Source organism: Rhodamnia argentea, chromosome 6 (genome assembly GCF_020921035.1).
Source record: "Rhodamnia argentea isolate NSW1041297 chromosome 6, ASM2092103v1, whole genome shotgun sequence".
In the NCBI taxonomy this organism is placed as follows: Eukaryota; Viridiplantae; Streptophyta; class Magnoliopsida; order Myrtales; family Myrtaceae; genus Rhodamnia; species Rhodamnia argentea.
The window spans coordinates 30342898-30360362 of NC_063155.1; the positions used below are offsets into that span (position 1 = coordinate 30342898).

Consider the following 17465-nt stretch of genomic DNA (forward strand, 5'->3'; position numbering starts at 1 on the left):
AAAGGAGAATTTTTTTTTTCCATGTGAAAAACTGGCTTTGTTCTCTCACACTGCTACGAAATAGTGGGCCGGTGGCCCACGGCCCATTTGAACTCGGTTCTGCGTAGACTCCGAAAATAGAATACAAGCCAGGCCACGTGACCACCATCTTTGACCCTTCCCGCTTGTGCACTTTTCAAAATTGAGCCCAGGGACAGAACAGCGACAGGATACACGATCGCGTAACGGTAACAAGCCATCATCTTACGAAGCTGAGACTGAGAGCGAGAGATTGAAAAATGGCATCCGATCCCTCTTTGATCGAGATCTCCGGAGAGGACGATTCGTTGCTACAGCAGATTCCTACGGACGACGTCGCCAGGAACTTCTTCTCTTGCTCGCCTCTTCAAATCCATGGATCCAAGCCCCGTGTCCCTCCTGTTGGTCAGGGCTTTTTCCTCCGCTTCCACCGATTCTTTCATTAATTTTCACTTGCATGTCAGGGGGATTTATTGGCTAGGCGTTCCTGACTCGGGGCTGTGGCGTCCGCTTTTGAGTTTGGTGTTGATTGGCCTTGTTTCGCTCTCTGATGCGACACATTTGTTCTTCAACTTCTTCTTTGGGTTGTTTGAGTTGCTGCATTCGTCGCCTTTCATTCCTCAGTCGGCTCTTGAGCAGCCGCCAATTTAATCTTCTTTTCCCGTGCATAGTGTTATTTAGACCGTATGCCATGTTCAATTGAAATCGGTTTCATGCGCAACAAGGATTCTGATTTCTAAGACTAGCTTTTTTCCGTCATTAACAGATAGTGTCAACAAAGAGAATGTAAATTTGAACAAGTACGATAGACTGAAACTCAGTCTAGAGCCACAGCATATGAAGAGGAAGAAGAAAGGTGGAGGCTACAATTTGCGGAAAAGCTTAGCATGGGACAGAGCCTTCTTTACTGAAGAAGGTGCGCTTGTTTATATTTACTAATGTAATGCCGAGCAGATATTTTAAAGATGATGTATTGGGATGACTCCTTTTGAACTGTTCTTCAGGTTTCTTGGATCCCGTAGAATTATCTATGATAAGCGCAAACAGTGGCAGTTCCACAGGGGAGAAGTTGCCCGCAATCCACGAAGAAGGGGGTGAATCATTGTCTGAGTTTCCAAACTCCCAAAGCGATTCAGGAGATGTGCTTGCACTCAAGGAGAAATTATTCAAAGAATTACCAGTAAACACTACAAATGAGAGCAGAACAAAACCTAGTAGTTCACCACATCAGCGAGATGCATTAACTAAATGTGGCAGGGCCCTGGTTTCTTCGGTGAGTTTCTGCAATAAGCAAATTGATTTCCTTTTTCTCCTGGAAACAATTAACATTATCAATTGGGGCAATCCTAGAAACAGTGAAAATGAAAGTAATTTTAGGTGTTTCTTTCCCAGTTTATGTACTGCTAAATTATACGTGCCAGGTCAGTCCAAGATGGGTCATCTTCATTAATCCGTTCGAAACTTTTTTGACAGACCAAGCGGAAGGTGCTGTCAAACTATGATGTCAATGGCAGCAGGTCCAAGCGCAATGGCAGCTCACAATCCACTGCCCTATCTTCATATCCTTTTGATTAAGCTTTTAACATATCAAACAACTTATGAAATCTTGTTATTCTGCTTTTACCTCCATGATACAAATGGAAAGTTTAGTTTAGCTTAACTTCCCCGAACGCTGATAAAGCCTGTGAATGTGAACTCAACAAAGGTGGCCAGCAAAGAAGTTAATGCCTCTAAAAAGCCAGCTACCAAGCCAGGTTCCAGTTTGCGCACTCCGACAGCTAAGATTGCTCTGCGAGTTGGTCAACCTAAGCATAGTCAGCTTGCTCAATCAGGTAACATCTGTAAACGTTAGGGCACTGTGGAGATTTTCATATTATTGAACATTTGCACTTTGATAAACTGTTGCCTAAAAGCTTAATTTGCATATGACTAAAACTTAAGTGGGTTTATTCAGAGTTTACTGTTTGTTCAAAATTCTCTCTCTTCTTCAGGGACTGCTGACAAAAAGAATGCCGGACTGAAAATCTCTTCAAGCAATAAAATCCATTCTAAACCTAGTACTCCAGCTGGTCCTTCTAGCAAGCCTCCAACAACTAAATCCATTGTTCCCCAATCTAAAAGAAATTTGGTAAGAACCTCATGTTGCCTGTGGTGTATCTTTCATAGGTCAACCTAGTAAAGAACTGGTGGCAAATTTCATAAGTACTGCTTTTGTGAATGTTATGTCTTTCGTTTTTGTGGATAAGGTCCCTTATCAGCTAGACCAAGAGAACTTATTAATCTGATTAATTTTCTTTGAAATATGAGCAGGGAAAATCAGCTTCCAGGCTGACTTCATTAACTCGAGGGAATGATAGTTCACAGGAGATAGAAGGTCGAAAAAACCCTTCAGCACTAGATAATGACGCTAGATCTATCAAGGTAGAAGCCGCTCATCCTGAAAAAGCTCGTCTTACTGGAGGGTCCATTCAACATGTGCAACTGAAGGCAGCAAAACCATCTGGTTTGCGTATGCCTTCACCATCTCTGGGATTCTTTGGTCAGGTATAATGCCTTCAGATAGTTTTCAGAGGTTAATTGCATCCTCCTAAAGGAAAGCATTTCAAAATGTCTGACATGATCATCTTCTCTTTTAATTCCTAATGATAATGTTCAGCAGCGAAAAGCTTCTACCAAGGGACTATTGAACAGTTATACTCAACCAAGCTATGACCCTCAGTCTGCTACAGGTAGTTCAAAGAGCCATAGAGCAGTAAACCCTCTGAGTGAGCTGAAGCCCCCACACGTGCATGAAAAAGTACAAAAGATGAGAATTGATGACACAAACCCAAACATGGGGTTGAGCACGGAAGTCTCTGCTAAATCTCTCAACCTGGAATATCAAAAGCAAAATGCAGATCCAGAATCTCAAAATATATCGAAGATGAAAGTGAAAATACAACTTGACACTTTGGAAAACCATCAAAAGATTCATGGATTTCTCGAGGATGGTAGTGAAGGACTTCATAGGCATATGGAAATGCACAAGATTGATATAAAACCTCAAGCGGAAGACAGAAATATGTCAGTTGGTTATGATACACCATTTTCACATGTGGGACCTTGTGGGAAAGAGAAGGAGAGCAATTATAAGAAGAATCATATGATTGGTAGCCAATGTGTCGAAGGACCATCAAAAGTTTTAGCTGGGAATGCCATTGTTTTCTCCAATTCCCCTTCTGCTGATTCTAGTGTTGGCAGAATCCAGAGTAGTTTTGGACTGCCAGATCATCGGCTACACTGTGCTGAAGGTGTCTCTGAATTTTCAGAAAAAGTTAAACTAGTGGAATCTCATATCTATGATAATGATCGAACTTCCATCGTGAACCAAGAGAATCAAGCTAGGCTTATGGGGGTTAGATCATCTGAAGAATTACAGCAAAATTGTGAAGAGTGCACTGACAATTCGAATGATCAAGATGATAACGGGAACAAAGAAGAAAGATCTAGTGTGCTTCCCTTGAAACTTGCAGAGCAAGCAGACAATGGCTTTTGCGGGCTGCATGACAGCAGCACAAAATCATACATTGAAAATTCGGAGAACTTGGTTTTTTATGGCAGTCTCACAGCTAGTCATGGGGGTACTTCTCCGGCAGGCGACCATGCTGCAGAGCAAGTTACTTGCGAAAACAAAGGAGCAAAGGAAAATGATGAGTTATTGGTGGGTGCTAAATGCACGATGACTATCGATGAACAGCCGGAAGTTCATGCTGTAGAGCAAGTTGCTTATGCAAAGGAACGAGCAACTGAAAATGATGACATATTGCTAATTGATTTTCGCATCAGAGGCGAACACCAGGATAATGCTCTGATGATTGAGTATTCTCCCCCCAATTGCCAGCATGCTTGTGAAGTGCTATTGAACAGCTCCACTGCTCTTAGCCCTGTACCTCCATCAGAGAATGTGGACAAAGCTAAAAGAGTCATTCTATATGCGGAGGAAAATCAATCACCACAGCAAGAGAGTGAGCCCATGGTTGAGAATTCTGCCTCCTTTAGTGACCGACAGTCAACTGACAACATGTACCTCCCTGGTCAAGTTGATGCTTTTAATCTTGGATCTTCTTTGATGGTGAACAGAGATCCGAAAACAGTTGCAGCAACTGATGATACTTCTGCTTCCTTTGTTGGTCTTGGAATTGATCGTTGCAGCAGGGTCAAAGAGGAAGATAGATATGTCTCAACCCCACTGGCATCCGTGGTTGAAGATGGAGATGACAATATGCTAATGGAGTTGGAGTGTGATGATGAGGAAGTCCTATTGAACAGTTCCACTGCTCTTTGCCCTGAACCTCCATCAGAGAATGTTCACCAATCTGACAAAGCTAAAAGAGTAGTTCTATATGCGGAGGAAAACAAATCGGCGCAGCAAGAGAGCGAGCCATTGGTTGAAAATTCTGCCTCCTTTAGTGACCGACAGTCAACTGACAACATGTACCTCCCTGGTCAAGTTGATGCTTTAAATACGGGATCTTCTTTGATGGTGAACAGAGATCCAAAAACAGTTGCAGCAACTGATGATACTTCTGCTTCCTTTGTTGGTCTTGGAATTGATCGTTGCAGCGGGGTCAAAGAGGAAGATAGATATGTCTCAACCCCACTGGTATCCGTGGTTGAAGATGGAGATGACAATATGCTAATGGAGTTGGAGTGTGATGATGAGGAAGTCCTATTGAACAGCTCCACTGCTCTTTGCCCTGAACCTCCATCAGAGAATGTTCACCAATCTGACAAAGCTAAAAGAGTAGTTCTATATGCGGAGGAAAACAAATCGGCGCAGCAAGAGAGCGAGCCATTGGTTGAAAATTCTGCCTCCTTTAGTGACCGACAGTCAACTGACAACATGTACCTCCCTGGTCAAGTTGATGCTTTAAATACGGGATCTTCTTTGGTGGTGAACAGAGATCCAAAAACAGTTGCAGCAACTGATGATACTCCTGCTTCCTTTGTTGGTCTAGGAAGTGATCGTTGCAGCGGGGTCAAAGAGGAAGATAGATATGTCTCAACCCCATTGGTATCCGTGGTTGAAGATGGAGATGACAATATGCTAATGGAGTTGGAGTGTGATGATGTGGAAGTCCTATTGAACAACTCCACTGCTCTTAGCCCTGAACCTCCATCAGAGAATGTTCACCAATCTGACAAAGCTAAAAAAGTGGTTCTATATGCGGAGGAAAATCAATCAGCACAGCAAGAGAGTGAACCAATGGTTGAAAATTCTGCCTCCTTTAGTGACCGACGTTCAACTGACAACATGTACCTCCCTGGTCAAGTTGATGCTTTTAATCCGGGATCTTCTTTGATGGTGAACAGAGATCCAAAAACGGTTGCTGCAACTGATGATACTTCTGCTTCTTTTGTTGGTCTAGGAAGTGATCGTTACAGCGGGGTCAAAGAGGAATATAGATATGTCTCAACCGCACTAGTATCAGTGGTTCAAGATGGAGATGACAATATGCTAATGGAGTTGAAGGAGTGCGGTGATGTGGAAGAAAGACAAATACTTCAGTCAGAGAAGAATGCTTCTGTCAGTTTAGTGACAGGTAGGCTACTTCCTGATTCACTGACAGGAACAGAGCTATTGTCAAGGGAAGTGGACAACTCATCTCATGAGGATAGACATAGTGGGTCCTTTGGACAGCACCAGAAATTAAAGGACTGTTACCTGCCTAATGTCTCAGTACATGTTGAAGATCCATCTTGGCAAGATGACGTAGATCAAACAAATGAAGAATTGCGCAGTTTTGATAATGCTATGAAGAATTCTTCTGCTGTGGTTGGACAACAGCAGCTGTTGGATGGCAGTTCATTTATCGACTGCTCGCTAAAGATGAACGGGTTGGCTGGGGACGACAACTTCTCCATGGCTTCTCATCGAAATGAGCAATCTTGTTATCAGCCTGAGCTTCACGATCCCTGCTTCACAGCGGAATTTGATTCACACACTCATCGAGGATTGTCTTCAAATGATGAGATATCCACTGTGGACAACTATCTTAAAGAACCAAAGAGCTATTTTGCCAGTAGTTGTAGTCTGTGTCAAGATGATGTCTGTGGCAGCAAACATCCAAAGGCTGATATTTGTTCCCAAGTAGAACCTGTTCTGCAAGATAATTCTGGCAATATAGGAACAATTTACGAAGACCCTAATGCAGAGGATGTGTTGTCAGTTTCTGTGCAAAAATATCAGTCAAATATTTACAATGCATCGCTGGAAGATAATGCTGCTGTGGATATGAACATAGAGGAATTTCCTGAGGCTGGAGTTAATGTCATGGTTTCATCTTGCCGGTCAAGTGACAAAGTGGTTTTGGATGTCAAAAATGATGAAGCAGAACTGCCTATAAACAACCAATGCACTGAAGAAGCTAGTCAGTTGAAAAGTAGCATTTTGCCTGAAAAGGTTGACTCTAGTGTTCCCGGGGAAAGTTTTAGTTATGACGTCCAGAGGCTGCATGAATTTGGTAGTACCTTGAATTCCTGCAAGGATACGACCACATTAGTCCAAGGGTTAGAATCACAAATTTTGTTTGATATATGTGCTCTTTTTGCACTTTTTAACTTTCCTATGTTGGATTCCAGTTTTAGAAGCCTCCTCATTCACATTCAGAATCTTTATTCAGGAAGTAATTTGCTGCAGGGAAATTTGCAAGAATGATGGGAAACAAGAATCTGCCATGGTGAAACCTCCACCAGATGCTCCTCCATTCTCTGAGGAATGGTTAGCGGCATTTGAAGCTGCCGGGGAGGTAATTGAAAATAGACGACTCGATGTAATGAATCCGTATCTGTAATCTGAACATCTAAACCCCTTAAAGTCTTGTGTTATGATGACTCCAATCATATACTTGCCTGAAGACCAGTTGTGGATGTTATAGAGGCAATTATTTTAGATCAGAAAGAATCTCACCCAGCGTCTTCCATTCACTCAACGTTAATGCTCATCGATGATTTTGTGGTTCAATAGTCATGGCTTGATGGTTTGTTACAGTATCTGTTATTGGTAAACTGATACTTTGAGCTTTAAAGTTTGATATTTGGTTCATCACGACTTCAGGAAATTCTTACAATGAAATGCGGTGCCGTCCAAAATTCCCCTCCTGACAAGACTCTGCCTGAACCCAGTCCATGGTCGCCGGTATGACCTTTCCTACTCAAGCAAAAGTTCGTTCTTTTTCTATTTTGCTATGGCTTGTGTGAAGGTTGCACCTAATTTGAGAGGACTATAGAATTAGTTGGTGATTACTTTGACATTTAAAATATTAACCCTCAGATGACCGTGAAAAATAAAGAAGGATAAGATAGTTATCCTATATCCATGCCTAATCGGTTTTTAGTTGTCCTTTATATAGATGTGACTAAGTCTGATTTTGATGGGAAATTATCCTTGTGTTGTCTAATCATAGAAGTGAATGAAGTCCATTGGGAATTTCATAGCTGATTAACATCAAGTTGTGTTAATGCGAGAGAGAGTATTAGTTAGTGACTGAAAATATTATGACACTTAAATTTAGTAACCATGAAAGAATAAAGAAGGGAAAGACAGTTATCAAATATCCAAGGCTAATCGGTTTTCAATTGTCATTTATATAGATAGGGACAGTACTAGAATGGCAAATGAATGTCGTTGTCTAAGCATAGAAGTGATTGAAGTACCTTTGGAATTTCATAGTTGATAAACATCAAGCAGTCAATTAAGCAAGTAATTAATATTCAGTGTCTCGACCGTTTTTGTTTACCCTCAAGTACCTCCATTAACTGTAAGTTTAAGGGTGCCGGGGCAACTTGGGAAAAACATTTGAGGCGCTTATTCAGACTTCCACTTAGTTTACTTCGTGTTCGGTGAAATCTCAGTGGCTTACTTCCTCTAGCAATGACGTTTCTCTGTGTGGTTTTTCATGCCTTTAGGATTGTATTATAAAAAGTACTTTCTTTTTACCGTTATTAAAGTTCATGAAATTTGTTCACATTACAAGTTTTTCTTGTTTGTGCAGGTGAAGCGAAAAAATAATCAGGCAATTGGACCATATGACTGTACAAAGTTCACTAATGTCTGCAACAACATTCCTGAATGCAGCTCCGAATAGCCGACCCATGAGTCATCTAATCATTCTTTTGTCTCTAACCATTGCCATCCCCTACCACGTGAGGGAAGGAAAATAGCCCATTCATCTACTGATTAGTGCATTTTCTGTCTTCTTGTTCATCTCTACCTGTAATGAGGAACAATCTGCTTGGAGTTCATGTACTCGTGTTCTGAATCAGAAATGGCTCTGCTTCTTGCCGCCAGGAGGAAAATACTAGGCTATGTCGTTTCAGTTTTCATTTGACCAAATCACAACCTATGAAACATTCTCTCCACTGAAATTGATAGGAGTGGCATGAATCTCGCAGTTATTTGCTGAACTGAGTGAGAAATGCATGCATATAGTTTCAGTCTGTCAGAGATAACTCGAAAACGTCACACAACTATGTACAGGAGAGAAAAAATATGAGTTGAGGTTATCCGGGTTGTATCTTAGATGATTGTCAATAGTCTTTTTATCTATGTTTCACCCTTTCTAAAGATATATCAAATTTCTTATCTCATTAGATAATTCATATCTTATATACGTCAGAAACATGTGAATCCATTTGCTTTCATTAGTAAATAAATAGTGTGGGATCCATGTGGGTCCCACATGATTTAATAGTTAAGATAAAGTGTACTCACATGCTCCTATGCATTCAAATCTCTCTCGTCCATAAGTTATGCACACGATAGCCAAGGCCGCTTTCGACCAAAAAAAAAAAAACAAAAATAACCAGGGCCCCTTCTATTGTCAGAAAGATTGTAGTTAGCAATGGAAGGAATGCTTTTAGCAATATTCAGGGTGGAAATACGCTCGTCCTTCAATTCATTGCTTTCCACTCGTTCACAAACTCCTTCATTACGCATCGAATTCCAAACTTCTTTTTCATGTCTTTTAAGACACCAAGACCTCCAGACAAATAATAACTCGTGGACCTAAAAGTTAGGAAAATTTCCAAATAAGGATCCAAAGTACTTTCATTTTCTCAAATAAGGGTCTGAAGTGGATCTCGTTTCAAATAAGGGCCTGAAGTGCACAAATCGTTTCAAAAAAGGGCCTGGCCAAAGGGCATTTTGGTCTTTTAATTTTTTGTATTTTTTCCTTTATTTTTGTTTTTCCCTTTACCTTTTCTTTTCGATTTTTTTTTCCTTCTTCTGTTCCTCTCCCTCTCCAGTAGGTCCTTTCCCCTCCCCCCTCCGGCCATCGCCGGCCTCAGGCTCAGGCGGCCGTTGCCTTGACCAACATCGGGCGACGCCTGGTCGCCCTCGCCCGACCAGGCGAGAGCAACCCTCGCCCAACGCTTGGCCTGGCGTTCCTCACCAGCGTCTGTTCCTTATTGTGTTTCTTCATGATTCACGATCTGCAAGACGCTAAGCGGAGGAAATTTTCTGTTTCTTTCTCGTAATTTTATTCCTTGAAGTTTTTAATATTTGTCACTCGAATCTTCATCTCATTAGCCAAGACCCGCGAGTTATCACCGGAGGTGAAGTTGCCGAGACCCTCCTCTCTTCCTCGGCATTAATTTCTCCCGAAGCTGAAGAACCGATTCAGAGCAGATTTTGCAGACTTCAGAAAAACGTGTAGATCAAAAAGGATTATTTTAATTAACCGATCCATCATTGTCTCCAGCATCGTTTAATGACACAAAATCCACGCAGACGGGGCTGCGAAGTTTCCCGTTCCCACGCAACCACCTATCTTCTCTGTCAAACTTGCGATTAGCCCGAGATTCGTCCTCTCAGTCGCGCCACTTTTTTTTCTACTTCTGTTCTGTGAGATTTCCATCAAGAAATCTTTGGAAAGATCAGATAAAGTAAAGATAAAAAGGAGATGGAGACGAAGTTGGATTTGAGAAGTTAGTGCAAGGGTCGCCTGACACCGGTCAAGGCGAAGGCCGCCCGTGCCTGAGGCCAGTGATGGCCGGAGAGGGAGGAAGAGGGGAAAAGACCTGTTGGAGGGGGAGGGGAACAGAAGAAAGAAAAAAAAACGAAAAAGAAACGTAGACGGAAAAACAGAAATAAAGGAAAAATGCAAAAAAAATTAAAAGACTAAAATGCCCTTCCACCAGGCCCTTTTTTGAAACGGTTTAGGCACTTCAGGCCCTTATTTGAAACAAAACTCATTTCAGACCCTTATTTGAGAAAATAAGAGCATTTCGGACCCTTATTTGAAATTTTCCCTAAAAGTTATAACACATATTGCGAAAATTGAGTGACAAACTGCCTGAGAGTAAGATCTCATTCAAACCTGTTCCTAGTCCCATACACTGATCTCGCTCATTGTCATTGGCTTCACCATTTCCTATTTGCTACGTGAACATTTAAAGTGTGATACTAAATACAGTTGGAATAATCACATTAATAGTTGCACTCTTGGTTCCAGAATGGGAAAAAGTACAAAAAAAAATCCTAAACCTATATTGCCTTAGGATCCGACATCATGATAAAATACTACCCTCATGACTAGACCATGCCTTCATTTAGGGCCCGGTCGAGATCAGATGATGCAAGGGTTGGTACCAATTCAATCCAATTTTCTTTTGCATTGGTACCAATTTTGATAGGAAATTGCTGATGTAGACATCGGCCATCATACATGGTAAGGCCAAGACCGACGTAAACATTTCAAATATATTATGTAGTTTTTTTTGGTTCTTTCTTCGTTTTTTTTCTATGCTTTTTTTCTTCTTCATTTTGTGAGCTAGAAAGGGCCGCCGGCCAACCCTCACCTCCAATTTGGCGGTCACAGCCTTGCCCGGACCGGGCGAGGGCCACGACGCCCTCACCCGGGGCCGCACCCTCGCCCCAACGGCCGACAAGGGCGTTGCGGCCCTCCCCCAAGGCCGGCGAGGGTTGGCCGACGACCCTTGCCAACCAACAACCAAAAAAGAAAGAAGTAAAGCACAAAAAAATTTGACAAAAAAAAAAAGGACAGAAAAGGGAACAAAATTAAAAAAGAACCAAAAAATTTTATAAAAACATTTAAAATATTCACATCAACCCAATCGTGCCACATAATGCAATTGACATCTATATTAGCGATTTTCAATCAAAATTGACCGAATAAACCCAATTAATACCAATACAAAAAGTTTTACAATTGAATTAATTTCAATACAATAGGTTCAAAACCCTTTTCGTTTCTTTTCCCTTTGGAATCTGTATTAAACGACCCATTTATATGATATGATAATTCCGGTAAGGATAACATCTGCAATTACAATTGCGGTGAAAGTAGAAATGGTATTGCAAGGTAGAACTTTTAGTACAAGAACCACCAGGAATGATATTGACTTGGCAGACAAAATTTACCGACATTGATTGCGATAAAAGGAAAGGACACATCGAAAGGCGTTGTTGAACGAGGAAGAAAAGGAGGAACGATGCATGTATAGGGTAATGTTCCGCCGCCCGAAATAGGATATGGCTTTTTCGTACTTCAGCCCTTCGCTTGAAACCACTCGTAGCTACAGGGAATGGGCCCCAAAATACGCGTGCTAGGAGCAGGACTATTTGACCAATTGCTTTTCCATGCTCTCTCCTTATACCGACAGGTTCATTTGGCCAATGCCCTTTGACCTCAAATCGAGCTACATTTCACCAAACACAACGTGCATGTTTTCGGTTCTCCATAATAGCATGGGATGAAAGACACGGACTACAGAACATCCAGAAAAAGAGGGAACAAGCAAAAGATCCAGATTTAGAAAGCTTTGAGTTTTTCAAATCAAAGGCACGCTCACATCATACCACCTAAGTTTTTCCATTAATGTAACATGTCCATAGCAAAGATCACACCAAGGAACGTATCCATCGAATTTTAGCCGCATCGCAGTGAATGTTTGCGTCTGACAAATCAGAACAAGGATGGATCAAGCACCATCAACCTAAACATGGAATCCCAATACCAGCTGCTTAGGCATCCGCAAATCTGCAAGAAAGTTCCAGAGGACCGGAACTCAGTAAATGATTTTGCTCCATCTTACTTCAACATGTAGCAATGTTCTCAAAAGCATGGTTTTCATTTCATGTTGTAAAGGACCGAAGGGAGATATAATAATTACCCAAGTTCAGAGAGTTTTAGGTGAGCTTCCGCGTAGTCAGCGAAGAAGGCATCTTCATCCTGGAAGAGCAAAACAATGTTCAAACAAAATACATATGTTGATGCAGTTGCTGATTGAAAGGATAACATGTGACCAGGATGATTCGTTTATATTATGTCTAAGCAACCAAAGAAAGAAAAAGTACGCACTGCAGCATATTTTTCAACGAGTGGACGGAAAACAGGATCGGTGAGAAGAGCCTTGTCAGATGGCAGCTGAAGGAGACCTTCCTTATCACCAGTCAATAGCTCCCTAAGAGAACAAATAAAATACTTCCACATTAAGCATATAAATTCATTGAACACAAATAAATCCAGGAAACTCACTTGAAATAGGAGTTATCAAAAATGAGAGGATTGGTAGTCCAAGGTCCCTCAAATCCAGATCTTTCTCTGTGGCATCTTCCCTGAATGGAAGCGAAAGGAAGAATGAGTATATGAAGTCAGCATTCAATACGCTGCTTTACTTTGTGCAAAGCAACGATGTCTCAGAAGTCCAAGTTCCAGATAATGAAATACAAACCAGGGTATGGCCACCAGAGAGAGCAACAATATCCTGATCGCTCAAACCCATGTGACCAAACACATCTCTCAAATGATCAGAGCCTGCCGAGATCTGGCATTTGTTATGCAAAAATGCAACACTCACAAGGAGATTTGCTCTTAAAGCAGGGAAGACAAACTAACCCTTAGTGGCATCAGGAAGACGACCCTCAGGAGGTGGTTCTGGTTTATCCTGTTGTTTAAGATGAAAACACTGTTATCATGACATGAACCTGGATTCGAGCATCAAACATTGCAAAAATATTTTGCAGTGAAAACTGGCAGGATTAAAAGGTACCAAGGAGGCATGTGGCATCGGGAAAAAGATAATCTGTCAGAACATTGCCTAGCATCACAGCAAAAGTGCAAGACATTCAAACTAAACTCCAAAGCTCATATTAACCTATCTTTGATACATCAGTTCACATAGACAATTTGTTGTCTGTAACCAAGTAAGCCCTCGAAAAAAAGACTAATTGTAGACTTCTAAAACCCAAGTAAGCCTCCAAGGCGCTAATATTTAATCGTTGAAATGACAGTCAACAGGGATCTAGAACTTCATTGGGTTTGGCTGCTCAGTCAAAAATTTACGGTACCTTCTCTACACAAGAACTGAGCACTGTTCACTTTGTTGGTTAGGGGGGAAATTTAGAGAGATAATGAAACCTATGTCCAGTTTAAGACGGGTACACATCCTACAGAATTATTAGCATTGAGCTCTTACTGTCCTGCATATATGACATGTAAATGCTACGTCACTGCTAGGTACATTAAAAGGGTGGACCAAACATGCCAACAAGCGACTAAATTACACAATGCGTTGCTAAAGAACTTCTATCTAAGCCACCCATTCCACTTTAATTTCCACCTTTTCCACATCAAATGGCGTGGATAATTAACCAAATCTGAGAATTTGCACCATTGCTCTTCACATTTCCTACTGAAATTATCGTCCACAAATAAACGATACAGTGTCAGCATCCCCAGAATATCAAGCTAATCAAAACAAAAATTCCACTGACCTCTCTTCCTGGGTGGAACGGAATTTCAGGTCCGCCAGTGACTTCCACGGCAACAACACCAGCCAACTGCAACGTATCAGCATGTAATTAGTCTAACTAATGTGCATGATTCCCAGTTGGCACAGCATCCCGACTTTGAAAAACCAAGTTGGAAGCAGCATATCCAGATCTAGGTAGCATCTTCAGTTACAGGCCGCAAATAATCTACCTGATAAAAGTCAGCGTAAGAGAGAATAGGAAACTGCTCCTTGATGGGCTCCAACAACCTAACGGCTATGTCAAGACCATTATTGGCCTCATGAGCGAGCTCAGCTGCATGCTTCATGGTTCCAAACGGACCGCCTGTTTTCGTCTTCACATCGTAAGTACCCGCAGAGTGCCATCTGCACCAACAAATACAACAAGGTTGATTCATACGACCAGAGCTTCAGTCGATCGCTGCACCATGTTTAAGCTGGTGTCCGTCGTAACAGTGTCAGATTCGCAACACGTGTGCTCGCAAGTACATAGAGAGAGAGAGAGAGAGAGAGAGAGAGAGATACGCGAGACGAAGCATGAGCGGAGCACAGTTTTTCTCGGCGATGAGACCTCGGAGCTTCTTCTTGCACTTCCCAACGGCCTTCTCGTACTCCTCGCTCACGGTCGGATAACACTTCCCCATTAGACCAGCCGTTCCCGCGACTACCTCAAACAAATCCGCACATCGAGACATAGACTCGTCAATCAAACGATCCATCGGAAAATCCCACAATACAGACAAGATTCGAACGCACAATCCAAGAACGCCGGAGACCGCACACGTCGAGCTACTCCTAACTTACAATCGCGATCATGCTCGCACACAGAAAGCACAGTGAAACAACGCGAACACGCGCGCGAATCGACAACTTCAGAGCTCGACAACGATCAGACTTCGAAATAGAGCGCAAGAAAGTTCGAACGAGCTTCGACCATCTCGCGTTGGACGTACCAGAAGAAGCAGAGAGAGTGCGCAAGAGAGGAGAAGCACAGTGAAGCGACACGAGGCGAGCACAAGCTTCGGGCTCGGCACTCCTCGTCGACAGGATATATAATGGACCTGCGAGGCTGCGAGGGAACGGAAGATTCTAGAGACTATTCCCGGTCGTCTGATGGGCGTGGTGACGTTGATTTTGCCAGATGTACGGTCCAGATTTGGGGGTTTATGCGGGCGGGGTTGGTGCGGGAAATAAATGGAAGAGCGAAAAAATGACAAATAGAAAATAGGGAAAAATGGAGTGAGTGCGTGTCTACTTCTGGATTGGAGAAAACTACTTTGAAATTGTTGTTTGCGCTTTGTATTGTCCCGATGTCCAAAAACAAAAAAAGGATGCCCGCCACGCCCCAAAGTACTTTATAGCCGATTGACCGAATTGCCCTTATTTTGTCTTATCTGGAAGTTGCAGGAGAGACGTGCGATGATTATAGTCGTAGAAATAAATGGGATTAAAATTGAAAGTCACGGCCGTCGTTGGCTAATCATATGTCTTTAAACGATTGGAAAAATGACACGAATAAATCGATCATTTTAATTAAATATATAATGTGATCGTTAAATTTTTAATTTATTCAATGTGATTCTTAAATTTTAGTCTAATAAGTAATATGATCTTTTAAATTTTAATTTATTTAATTTAATATTTGCATTTTAATGCGTGTTTAATATAGTCTTCAAACTTTATGAGTGCGGGCTGACGACTAATAAGTAGTACTACTGGATTTTTGGCGGGTTTATTTTTGGTAGATTTTTTTTAGTAAAATTCTGGAAAATGGAAGGTTCGGAGCCTTACGAGGGCATTTGCGTCATTTTAGGGGGCTGCAAAAGCGTCTGCACAATTTGGCTTTGCGCGGGACGAGACTCGTGGAGTCTCTGGACAGGCCACGCGTAGTATGAACACCTTCTGCTTCCGGAGATTCCCTTCTCTCTATAAATCCACGTTCCGGCTTAAAATGATATTAGATCTCCTTTATTTCACGAAAAATTAATTTAAAATTAATTTTCTAAAAAATATCGTTGATATTACTTATAAATATGAATACATTAACATTAACATCAAGATCACCTTTATTCCAAACTAGTTAGAGTCGGCGGTCGATGAACCCGGAAAATAAATAAAATAAAAACAAGACCGATTGAGGGAAAAAAATAATTATATAAAAATATATAATATATAAATATGTATAGGGAAAAAAAACTAAAAAAGACGATCCGGAACATAAGAATTTTACTCTTCCACTATGCTAATAGCTTTCCTCTACTTCGTTCTAAGACAAACTATATACCAATCTATTTCCCGCTTAATTAAATCTTATTTTACTACTTTTTTCCATGTAAGTTTCGGTCGACCTTTTCCTTTCGTAATATCATACTCTCGGTGACAAGCTTCTATTTTTATCGGAGCATCCAAGGATCTTCGAAGAATATGCCTGTTGCGCGTCAAAATCCTTCGACGGGGCTTTCTTGGTTACGGGTTACGGGCCCAAAATGACTATAGCCCAAAAAGGATTGCTAACGCGAGAACTTTTTATCGAATTTAACCCGTTCGTTTTCCGAAAAAGGAGTTCGGGTCGATTTTGGACGAGAGAGTGTCAAATGCGGTAGATTGACACAAGAGGCGCGTTACAAACTTTCAACAACTTCGATGACCCAATATGTGCAATAGTAGAAGTATGTAGCAAATTTTGACACAATTCTGGAATTAAATCGATAGGATTGAGACAATGATGTAGGACACGATCTTGGAATTCAATCAACAGCATTGGACGGGGGATTATATGACACAATACCGGAATTGAATCGACGGTCTTGGACAAAATGGATGAAGGGTGCAACACCGGAATTGAATCGACGATACTGAACCTAGTGAGCAAACGTCGGAATTTAATTGACGACACCTAACTCTGGATATGAAACTCGCCGGAATTGAATCGACGACGGGAATCTGAAAAAACTATAGCTAGGCTAGGCTAAAGGCTAAGAGCTAGTTGAAAATGCAAGTGTTTTGGGTTTGTTGTTTGTGCTTCGCCTCTGCAGGTATTTATAGGCGAGACTCTTTGGTAACCGTCGGGCGGTTTCTTCCTTTGGCCTCACGCTTCATCTCTTTCCATAAGCTACGTGGATGACGGATTCCCAGTTTTCGCGCCTTTTCTTTTTACCTCGTGGGGATTACCGCCAATCTTTTAGCAACCGCTTCGATCGTGGCCCTCCTTCTCGCGCCCTTTTTGCTCGGGAAGGAAATGGCGCCGGAGCTTACCCTTTTATTTGGTACGTACCTTGCCTCGTTGTTCTTTCTTGTAGCCGATCGTCGCCTCCCTCACGTGCTTATCACGAGCCTTCTTGGATTGTTTTAGGTATCAACAATGCCCAAACCATCTCAATCTATATTCTCTCTTCCTTTTCGCCACCGGTACTACTCCAACTTTTCATCGAATATTATCATTTCTTATGTTATCTATCCTTGTATGACCGCACACCTACCTTAACATCCTCATTTTCGGTACTCCCATTTTATGCTCATGTTGCCTCTATACTAGCCAACATTCAGCTCCGTATAGCATTGTAGGCCTTACATTTGTTCTATTAAATTTTTCTTTTAGCCTAAGAGGGATTTTGCAATCACACAAAAACCCCGATGCACCGCGCCATTTCATC

At 41.7% G+C, this 17465-nt stretch overlaps 2 protein-coding genes across 3 annotated transcripts; one reads left to right on the top strand and one right to left on the bottom strand.

Moving 5' to 3' along the window:
- Positions 1–174: 174 nt before the first annotated feature.
- On the top strand, positions 175–8418 carry LOC115752183. The gene is made up of 11 exons (XM_030690237.2): positions 175–423; positions 785–934; positions 1023–1291; positions 1492–1578; positions 1691–1850; positions 2010–2146; positions 2329–2562; positions 2675–6567; positions 6698–6806; positions 7115–7195; positions 8052–8418. Exons 1-11 carry the CDS (start codon positions 279–281, stop codon positions 8142–8144), a joined length of 5358 nt encoding a protein of 1785 aa, XP_030546097.2. The 5' UTR covers positions 175–278; the 3' UTR covers positions 8145–8418.
- Positions 8419–11830: 3412 nt separating this feature from the next.
- LOC115752184 (L-ascorbate peroxidase, cytosolic) lies at positions 11831–14893 on the bottom strand. Of its 2 annotated transcripts, none has more exons than XM_048280791.1 (11): positions 14766–14893; positions 14338–14476; positions 14004–14178; positions 13796–13861; positions 12918–12966; positions 12754–12836; positions 12558–12637; positions 12381–12483; positions 12193–12251; positions 12018–12059; positions 11831–11977 (listed from the first exon to the last, which is right to left on the bottom strand). In XM_048280791.1, the coding sequence occupies exons 2-10, from the start codon at positions 14454–14456 to the stop codon at positions 12044–12046; spliced, it is 750 nt and encodes a 249-aa protein (XP_048136748.1). In that variant the 5' UTR covers positions 14457–14476; positions 14766–14893; the 3' UTR covers positions 11831–11977; positions 12018–12043. The 2 variants fall into 2 exon arrangements, with proteins under 2 accessions (XP_048136748.1, XP_048136749.1); XM_048280792.1 differs by lacking the exon at positions 14766–14893 and adding an exon at positions 14617–14737.
- Positions 14894–17465: the final 2572 nt, after the last annotated feature.